Here is a 10,490-nt window from a genome sequence, read left to right on the forward strand (position 1 = left end):
CCGGAGAGGAAGAGGACGTCTGGGCTAGGTAACTAGTACGCAAACGTTGGCAAAGTATTTGGCACACCGGTACGTGAGGCGGATGCGTAGAAGGGGCTAGAGGTGAGTGGGTGAAGACGGCTCTGTCAGAGGAGTAGACAGCTACTATACAAAGTGTACCGGAAGATTGTTTGATTTCAAGGGCGCAGTCCGGCCATTCCCGAACACGGTACCCTTTTGGACATGAGTCAGTTCTATGATCCTGCCCTCTGACTACGAGCATACTTGATACAAACATAACTGCTAGGTTACACTACATCTGCTATAGTCAGTGAGGGCTTTCTGAGGGGAAGGCGGCTGCATAAATAATTTGTTCTGGAACAGCGAGCAAGGATATCGAATGTGGCTATCAAAACACAGTTGGAATGACAGCATTCGCGCATCATTACCGCTGCCAGCCATTACCACGGAGCGCGTCGGCTCCCAAATTAAGGTGCCACCAACCTTCCTGTGCTCTCTCGTCTCTCACACACTTGGCGTTACAAAACATTAAGGACACGCATGCTTTTTCCATCGAACATAGACTGGGCCAGGATGAATCCACTTCATATCAGTAGTAGATGAAGGGGAGGAGGAAGCGGTTATGAGAAGGATTTTTCAAGTCTTGAGACAATGAGACAGGTTTGGTTGATGTATGCATTGACCATTTCAGAGAGGTGCCCAATTGGTCAAGACAAAATATTTAAATGCCTTTGACAGAGAGTAAATGGTAGTAGATTGTGTCAAGACTGGCACGCTGCTGGGAGTTAGTTTCACACTCAACAAGTTTCCCGTGAATATCAAAATGGGTCCACCACCCAATAGGACGATCCGGCCAACTTGACAGCAAGTTTGGGGAAGCGGGATTAGGAAGTCAACGTGTGGCCAGGGCATCCGCTGTGGATAAGCTTCTGACACTTTAGAGAGTCCATAGCCGCGTAGTTGAGATTGGCGTTCAGAGAGGGCACAGTTGAGGGAAGGGGGGGATGGGGGCCGAGGAGGGGGGTGCAAAACTCAATATTAGGCAGTAGGTGTCCCTTTAAATGTTTTGTACGACTCAGTCTAGTATCTACTCCTCCCAGCACTTATTCAAACGTCGCTAAGACATCAGGATAGACAGACTGAGGTTTGGGCAAGGTGTACAACAGTATGTAGTAGGGCAAGAATATAGGGATGAAAACCTGGCAATATTGCAAACACTTCCTACTGATGAAAGCAGAACTCGACTCATAGGCAGCTGAGTCCGGCAGGCTGTGGTAAATCTAGTTAGGAACAACTGGTGAGTTCAGACCATGATTCTGGGCGGCACGCTTATTGACTGGTCAGAAGGAGGCCCTTGAAACAGACCCCATGAACATCATTTTTGATTTTTTTTAACTAGGCAAGTCAAGTTTTAAAGAAAAATTCTTATTCTAAGCAATGAGCGGCCTAGCAGACATGGGTTAACTGCCTGTTATAGGGGAAGAACGACAGATTTTTACACGAATACAGTTGGGATTCGAACTAGCAACCTTTCATTTATACAGTGTTGAAATTCATGTTAAGACCGCATTCTAACGCACCTAGGCTACCTGCCGCCGCAAAACAGAGGTGAATTCCAAACTAAAGTGACTTCCTACCAGTTCTATCGCTAGATTCTTGTGCCTCTGAATTATATTCTTGAGGATCATGTGGGACTGTTCAAATGCATATATGACCAAAAATACAAGGACAGTCCAGTGGTGATGATAAGTATGCGTAAAGGCGCATGGGAACTACAAGTAGCTAGTGAGATAGTGTAAAAGGATATGTACCGCTGGCTGCGCGCGGTCTACTGAACTAGTTTCCCAGGGAGTCGGCAGGCCTGCTAGAGACAGATGTGTGGCTTGCATGACTCCACTCTAGTCACAAACGATGAGAGCTGACAACGGTGACAGATCAATCTGTTGCACGGAGAGCTTGGTGGGTTTATCGCAGAAGACCTGGCCCCGTTTGCCTGGCCTATGCACTTTCAGATGGCATTGACATCCGGTTAAGGTGGCAAGCAGTAAACTTAACTCTCTCTGTATAGAAGAAAAGGACGTGTTTGCAGTCCAGAGAACCGATTGTGTGCCTTCGAGGTTAATTGTAGTCTCGTTCTGGTCATGTTATTACGCCCACTGAGACAAGGCTGTAATAGTCTTTGACCACTTGTCTATGAAACTGTATCATCTATAATTGCATATTATGCAGATGCAGGGCAGGACCAGCGCCCGCAAGGCTTGGAGTTGATAAAGAAAGCCTAATTGTATACTTCGATTTCAAAAAGCACATTACACCACATTATGTAAGGGTGGGAAAGCAGGTGGTATGATGAGGTGACAATCACAACAGCTGTGGGCTTCATTATGAATGAAAAAATAGAATAATAAATTGAGAACCTTTATGTATGATCAGGAGGAGTCGCTACTGGAAGACCAAGGTGTACGTCTACAGATGAGGCCTTATGAAATGACTAACAGGCAGCACTAGCTGCTACGTGTGGATTACTGTTGTGATCTAATTCGTAAGCATTTGTACTTCTAAGGGGGTTGCAAAGGGTTTTTTGAGGTAGTTTATGTATATAAACATTTATAACACATTAGTATTCAAACTGTGGTTCATTTCATAACTAGACCCAATGAAATCTGTTTACGTTGATTGCATCAGTTTACACATCAGTTGCAGACGCTGCCTAGTCCAGGAGTGAACTTAGCAGGATGCATTCATCTTAAGATAGCTAGGTGAGACAACCACATTTTCTGCACTTACAGAGCCTGTAAACCGTTCCATTTCAGACAACACCTCTTTCAATCCTGTCTTATCTGGCCCTGGTGTTTTGTCTAATACTTCTCTGCTGCTGAAATCTCATCACAACTCCTACACTAAATACACACACTATGTGTATTAAAGAAAACCTTAACACTGAGGACAAATACTGTTTTGCTACAGTCCACTTCACAAAACAGACAAATCTAGTACAGTACAAGAACAAAGCGGCCCTTACCGTGAAACGCAGACTGTGATCAAATACATTGTAACTTCCATTCACCCACAAGGTCATACTCTGAAGTCTTTCCTCTGGATTATGACTGCATAACAATAACATAGGGCTCTCACTCCCTTTTTCTCCAGTGTCTAGATAGGCATGGGTAGGAGGCAATATTATTCCATGACAAAACAATGGATAAGAGAGACACAGTGCTCTGCATTGGCAGAGATGGAACCTCCAAATAATACAGGACTTCATTGACACCACTTGCCCACCGGCTCAGGACAGAGAAGGATCTACACTACTTCACCTCATCTACTAGAAGTTTTGGCACAATCAATTGACCCATTTGGTCACRTTACCAATTATTAGACAGGGATATTTGACCTACTTGGATTACTCAAACTCAAAGCACTTTTCCACCTCGATCTACATGCTACACAACCCTCCTCTATAGACTGAAGAGATCTGAAGAAGAGATCTGAACCATGCGGAGTGGTCCTTCTACCGTCCTCTCCTGTGCCCTGCTACTCCTGTGGACRCAGACCCTGACCCAGGCCTGCCAGGGGGACGAGCTGCCTCGTGACGTGGTGTTGGACTGGTTCAAACAGCGCCTCCTGGATGGGTTAGGGCTGGAGCAGCCCCCCGAGCCCAGCCACCAGGCCCCTGGCGGGGGCAGAGAGAGAYCAGAGGCGGGACGAGGTCACCGGAGATCCACCAGGGTAGGGAGGGCAGCCTGGGCACAGGACCACAGGAGGCATCACCAGGAGAGCCATGAGCAAGTCATCCTTTCCCCAGTCTGTGAGTGAGAGTCATATCCCTTTCTTTCTCAAGCTTCTGATGCCTGTTCTTTTCCTTCTCTTTAGTCAATCTCTCTTCAATAGTTCACTCCAAAAGTGAGTTTTCCCCGCCAGATTTGGTTTTCTAGCATTTTTTCAGACAACTGTAGTTATTTGTTTCCCCATCCATTGGAGCCCTGGTCTTATTTCATGTTGTCTGCCTTGTTTTCCAGACTCTACCTGTGATAGCTCAGATCTCCCATCAGAGAAGAGAGCCACCAGCGCAACTTCACCTAGACTACTTCCAATCCTCACTAGACAAACCAAGGAGTCGCCGGCTACCTAGCTCATTTCATGGTTCTTACGCGGCGAGGGGGCCAGCAGGAACATCACCCTCTCTTCCTCCTCACTTCAGACAGCAGCTCCTCCAGGTGTGTGAGATGCTCGGCCAAGACCACGCTGATGGCTGGACCACCTACCACTTGGAGCACCACCTCCTCACCGCCCTGACCCAAAGGCCCTTCGTACTCCAGGTGCGCTGCCCGGCCTGCGAATGTGCCATGCAACGAAGCGCGATCAAAATCGCCATTCCTCCACCGCACACGACCGACCTAGCGGCCAGACCGCTCCCCACGGCGAGCGGTGCCGCTGCATCCATATCCCTGGTTCCCATCGGCCATCGACCTCCTGATGCGGCCATCGCAGCAGAAGCCAGAGTACAGCGACTGTCAGCGCGAGATGATCAACATCTCGTTCCAGGAGCTMGGCTGGGACAACTGGATCGTTCACCCGAAGGTTCTCAACTTCTACTACTGTCATGGCACCTGCTCGACTTTGGAGCGCACCACTGCTATGCTGGGGATCAAACAGTGCTGCGCTCCGGTCCCCGGGACCATGAAGTCARTACGGTTCACTACTACGTCTGACGGAGGGTACTCCTTTAAATACGAGACCCTGCCCAACATCATACCAGAGGAGTGCACCTGTATCTAGGCCTAAAACCTCTGAGATGGGCTCAGTTTTTCCAAGTAAGATGAATAGTTATGCTGGTGTAATCTAGGCCAGGGCAACTGTCTTTGGAAAGCACCTATGCTAGACCTATAACTGATAGGCCTGTATTTGTCATGCACCAAGATTAGAGCAAAATAAATGTTTTTATTGATACAGCTACACAAGATGCATTTTTCATCAAAATAATTTAAGAAACTGAAATGGGTGCGCAGTGTGTTCTTCCTTCTTGCCACAAGAGGGCAATGCAGGCTCAGATTAAGGTGTTTTAGAAGATAAGTACAGAGGTCTACATGTGAAGTAATCATTCCCAACAAAGACATTGCAAAGTCATTTGGTTCAAATATATTTATTCATGTATTTCTATGAAACTAAACTCTACAGTTACAAAAACAATGTAACAAAAACAGTCCAAATATTGAAAAAAATATTAGAATGTTATTTTTGTACCCAATTAAAAAAAACAAAAGGAAAAATGAAATGAACACAGCACGATCGTTTCCAGCTCAACCATTTCAAAAAACCATCACATTATGACACATAAGCAAATGTTAGTMCATTTGCCTCCTTGGAATTCCAGTACGAACATAAAAAAATGTTTAAACAAAACAACTCACCGACTTGCATGAACAAAAGGAACCAGGACAGGAGCAAAATGGCAGGTACAGGAGGACTACAGGAGAGTTTAAACAGCATGGAAGAACATTTCTAGTCATCACAGGATTCAAGCATTTCCCAGGTATTTATCACATTTGGCCAATTTGTTAGAATGACTAATATACAAGGCTTTAACAATGAGTGGAGTCTCATGGAATGTCAAAACAATTCACTTTTAATGACTAAACCTCTGACAAAAGCAGTACAAGTTAACGTCCAAGATTAACTTAAAATCTTTCGTTAAAGAACTGCACTTTTAGAAACCTCCCACCACTTGTATACAACACACATACATGGACGCACAGGAACATCCTCTTAATGTCTGTGCAAAAGCGACTTCCCGCAGGCAAGTGTTCATTGTGGTTCACTCTGTATCCAGCAACAACAAGCCTGGCATAAAACAATGTGCAGTAAATGCTTTAGACTTTGTTGAGCCTCCACTCTTAAAATTGGACCGACTGGTAGACTTTGTCAATAGAAGGAGGGGGGTAAATTAAAGCTTACACTGGATGAGACCGATTCACCTGACAGAAACTGACGCGGAGAAACTTTGAACCGGAATGACTGCGAAACAAATGAAAACAAAAACGACAAACAAAAACACCTTTGGGCAAAAATAAACGGGTGTCGACTACATCTAGAAGGCTGTGCTTCAGCGACAGGCACTGCCAAAGTAGGGTGTGGGTTTCGGCAAGCTGAAACTTGAGACTAAAGTATTTGGAGGCTCTCAAGTGGAACGAGTCAGACGCTAAAGGAGATTTGTACTGTAGCTTTAGGAAGTGGGCAGCTTACATTCAAGTTGTCCCTGACCCTTAATACTGCAAGGCACTCCATCCCTCACACAACCACACTCTTCAGTCTCTCCGCTGTCTGGCTGTGTTCCCATGTGCTTCCCCATCCGCGGAGGCCAGTTGGAAGAGAAAGCAGGCAGGCAGTCGAGCAGGCATTAAGCAGGATTCAGCATGTACTCCTGAGGGATAACATGTTAGACAGGAAATAGAGGGATCTCTACTACTTCATGGGAACAACAGTACTGTGGGGTTATATAGGTTAATGTCATTCTGTACAGTAGGGCAGTCATTCAAAATGGCTTAAGGAATCTGGAACAGGTTCAAATAAACACAATGTCTGAAATACATATGGCGCCTTCTTCAATCGCTCTTTTTCTAGGACTGATGAAGCTATAAACCTTCCGTCATGTTGTTTTGACCCGTTCAGCAGTTTTTGACCCGTTCACCTCCTTACCTTTCTCGCTGGCGCCGCCTGTTTCTCCTGAGCGAAGTTGAGTCTGTTCTGCTCTGCAGCCGTGGTGTTGTTCTCGGACTGCTGCTCCGTGACGGGGACCCCTGGCCCTCCTCGTTCTGGTAGCGCAGGTCCAGGTGCTGCTGGGCCTCTTCAGGTGCTTCCTCAGCCTCTCCAGGTCTCTGCTGGACGCCTCGTCCCCCAGGCTCTCCCTCCCAAGTCCCCCGCCAACGGCTCTCTGAACTCTGCCTTCAGCTTGCCTGACGGGTCCTTCTTCCCCAGGACCGTGTGGTACCCTGGCGGGGGCCGTGGCACATGGCGGGAACTGCAGAGAGACCCCCGGGCCACGGGGGAAGAGGTGGGGTGGGTGGCGTCTGGCGCGCCCCGGAGGTGTCGGCGACCCCGCCGACCCCAGATGGAGAATCTCCAGGAGGGTGAGTGTGGTGCAGAGAGAGAAACCACGTACATGAACCAGGAGGAAGATGGTCTTCTCGGTGGGCCGCGAGACGAAGCAGTCCACCGTATGCGGGACAGGAGAGCGCGTGCACACGTAGAAGGGATCACCTGGAAGCCGAGAGGACGTACTGGCCTAACAGGAAGGCCACTCGAAGCGATGCGCGAGATCAGCGAACACACGTACACCTTCATCAGGCCGTCACGCGCGATCCTCCGCCGACCGTCGTGCTTCTTCACAGAGCCTGGAGATGAGGCAGAGACAAATTAACTCACTGACAGCATGCCACAGGGCAAGTCAAAGAAAAGGTGTGATTCATAAACAGCTTTAAAGTAAAATAAAAAGTAATTTCCCTGGTGACAACTTTATAACCAGTGTGAATGAAAAGAGCCAGTTTGTGTGGAGAAACTGTGCCTCACCCTACCTTCTGTCACCTTCCTTTGTCCTTCTCCACCTCGATCTCCTCAGTGATCATGGGGTCCTCCTCTCCGTTGTCCTCTGCCTCCTCGTAGTCCCGCTGTGCCCCCGGGTCACGATGGGCATTCTCTTCTTCCGGCGCGATGAAGAGGCCGGTACTCAACATCGTCCATGCGGGCGATCTTGTGCATGGAAAAGCCCAAGTACATGATGGTAGGGGTGGTGATCAGGATCACCTGGAGGAGGGAGGGAGTGGATGGTAGACAGGGAATTCACAGTCCCTGAGGATTGCTTACGAGTACATAAGCAGTTAATGGTTTGTTTGTGTCAAAAGGTTATACATCCCATCTGTTATGGCTACACACACACACACCTTATAGTTGCTTCACCCTAACTTGAGAAAGCATTTACATATGCTTGCTTGACTCAGTCTCACCTGGAAGATCCAGAAGCGGACGTGTGAGAGCGGAGCGAAGGCGTCGTAGCAGACGTTCTCACACCCGGGCTGCTGCGTGTTGCAGACGAACTTAGCCTGTTCATCGTAGTAGATGGTCTCGCCCCCCACGGCCGTCAGCACGATGCGGAAGATGATGAGCACAGTCAGCCAGATCTTCCCCACAAACGTGCTGTGGTTGGAGATCTCATCCAGGAGACGCGTCAGAAGCTCCAGCTCATGATGAGGCCTCAGCAGACACCTGGCCAGGAGCCCTCTCAGCTCTGGGGGAGAGGTAGTTATTTCTCAGGTGGCATTTACCTGAAAAAAGCTTTCTGGGGCTCCTGGCTCATCTTCACATTTTCAAGCAGAGAAAGAACACCTGATCATCATGTCAGTTATGGAGGGGGGGGGGTTGGAGAGGTTGGAGCAAAAGGGTAAGCTTCTAAAACACACACCTCAGGTCATCACACACCATTCAAGGTAAAACTAATTATGCCATTCAAGTGAAGAGACGTCAGCAGAAGGACCTGGCTGCCTCCTGTACGGCGACATCGACACTAGAACTCCTGTCCAGATCCATCGACACACTAGAATGTAGATCAGAGAAAACCACCATGCGATACACARGTGTGGATGTGTCACCCTGGGAGAGGTACAGATAAAACCAAGCCATCCATACTACAAAGTGCTAATACAGTCAATCATAACGTAGTATTACGCTTCTAATATTTTAGTTACTGTGTGAACTACAGGGTGAGGTCCAAAAGTCCCTACTGTAATACTGCTGGAAATTCACMTGAAATGTTTGATTCTTTACCACGATTCAACCAAGCCTGGCTCTTCAGTTAAACCAAAACAAACCAAAACATAACATCCATATATTCCTTTAAAATCAGATGCTGCTAAACCCCTAAACCCCTGAACATGAATTATGAATTGCAAATTTTTTTTTTTTTTTTAAAGGTCTGACTTACGCTACTTCCTATTCCTGAAAGGGAATTTTAATTCCCTTTTTAATTTTAAGTTCTGACATGACTGAATTAAAAATGGCCTCATTGACCCCACTCTCCAGAAAAACAACACTTGAGCAATATTTGATTTGATCAACAGGGGGCACCACTCCATCCACAAGGTTCATCAATGATGAGCCATACGTGCATAATAGGAGGGCACAGGGAGGGTTGGATGTTGACGCCCACACTCCCAGGTTAAATATTATTATAGGAACCAGAAGAGCAGGCGCCAGGTGGAACGTTATGACCTAGTGGGAGTACTGTGGTAGAAGCACCACGAGCTGAACATGTTGCAACGGCCATGTCTCACACCCAGGCTTCAGATCTATGGCCATAGGTTTCCTTGTGAAGGATTTAACAAGTGTGGTTTCTGGTTTCACAAGAGATAGCTACTGCAAGGAAATGAATTGTCCCAGTAAAGTGTGTACAGACATTTCAATGGCATACTGTGTACAGTTGAGCTCCAGAAGTATCGGGATAGTGGATTTTGTTGCTTTGACTCTGTACTCCAGGACTTTGGATATGAAATGATACAATGACTGAGGTTAAAGTGCAAATGTCAGCTTTACTTTGAGGGTATTATTGGGTGAACCGCTTAGAAATCACAGTACTTTTTGTACATAGCAGCGCAGTCCCCCCCCCCCCCCCCATTTAAGGGGAGCAAAGTATTAGGACAAATGTGTATTAAAGTAGTAAGAAGTTAAGTATTTGGCCCTATATTCATAGCACGCAATGACTACATCAAGCTTGTGTGACTCTAGAATGTGTTGGATTGCATTAGGTTTGTTTTCAGAATATTTTGGCCGATATTAATGAATGGTAAATAAGTGTATTGTGCCATTTGAAGTCACTTTTTATAAATATAAATATGATACGTTTTCTAAAGCGCTTCTTTAATGTGGATGCTACCAGGATTACAGAAAAACCTGAATGAATCGTGAATAATGATGAGAGAGAAAGTTAGACAAAATATAATGCACATCTGCACTTTAACCTCACAGTCATTGCATCATTTCCAATCCAAAGTGCTGGAGTACAGCAGCAAAAGAAGAAAATGTGCCACTGTCCATAACCTTTTAGCGCGCACTGTATTTGACATGATGAACCTGTCTAGGAGTGTCCATCTAAATTCAACAGTCATCATTACTCATCTTCATCAATGATCTCCATTTACCTTGCTGACTTTCTAGTTGTTCCAAGAAACAATAACTAGCCCTTCTTTCCCACACTAGTCATCTCTGGATTCAAATATCCCAGAATATATGTGGGTGAGGTGACACGACAAAGTCCTGATCTAGTGCCAGTACCTGAGGGCAACCTCACCAGTCTGCCATCCATGGCATTGCCAGGTCCTCTCAACTTGACCTTGGGGAAAAAAGCTGCCCGCTTTTCCGGAATGGGTGCAGTAAGCAGATTTAACAGGCCTATTTGAAACATGCCTTCCGTACAACTGAATCAATGACTTCCCTAGTTTACA

The 10,490-nt window shown here is 46.6% G+C and overlaps 1 protein-coding gene and 1 pseudogene across 1 annotated transcript; one reads left to right on the forward strand and one right to left on the reverse strand.

Moving 5' to 3' along the window:
* Nucleotides 1-3,287: 3,287 nt before the first annotated feature.
* On the forward strand, nt 3,288-4,929 carry inha (inhibin subunit alpha). Its single transcript, XM_024143249.2, is given in 5 exon segments — nt 3,288-3,808; nt 4,017-4,175; nt 4,178-4,201; nt 4,204-4,343; nt 4,345-4,929. Coding segments are annotated over 5 exon segments (1,071 nt in total). The 5' UTR covers nt 3,288-3,495; the 3' UTR covers nt 4,780-4,929.
* A 198-nt stretch (nt 4,930-5,127) lies between these two features.
* Nucleotides 5,128-10,351, reverse strand: LOC112076483 (gap junction gamma-1 protein-like; annotated as a pseudogene).
* Nucleotides 10,352-10,490: the final 139 nt, after the last annotated feature.

The sequence above is a fragment of the Salvelinus sp. IW2-2015 genome, unplaced genomic scaffold (assembly GCF_002910315.2).
Source record: "Salvelinus sp. IW2-2015 unplaced genomic scaffold, ASM291031v2 Un_scaffold3781, whole genome shotgun sequence".
NCBI classification, from domain to species: domain Eukaryota; kingdom Metazoa; phylum Chordata; class Actinopteri; order Salmoniformes; family Salmonidae; genus Salvelinus; species Salvelinus sp. IW2-2015.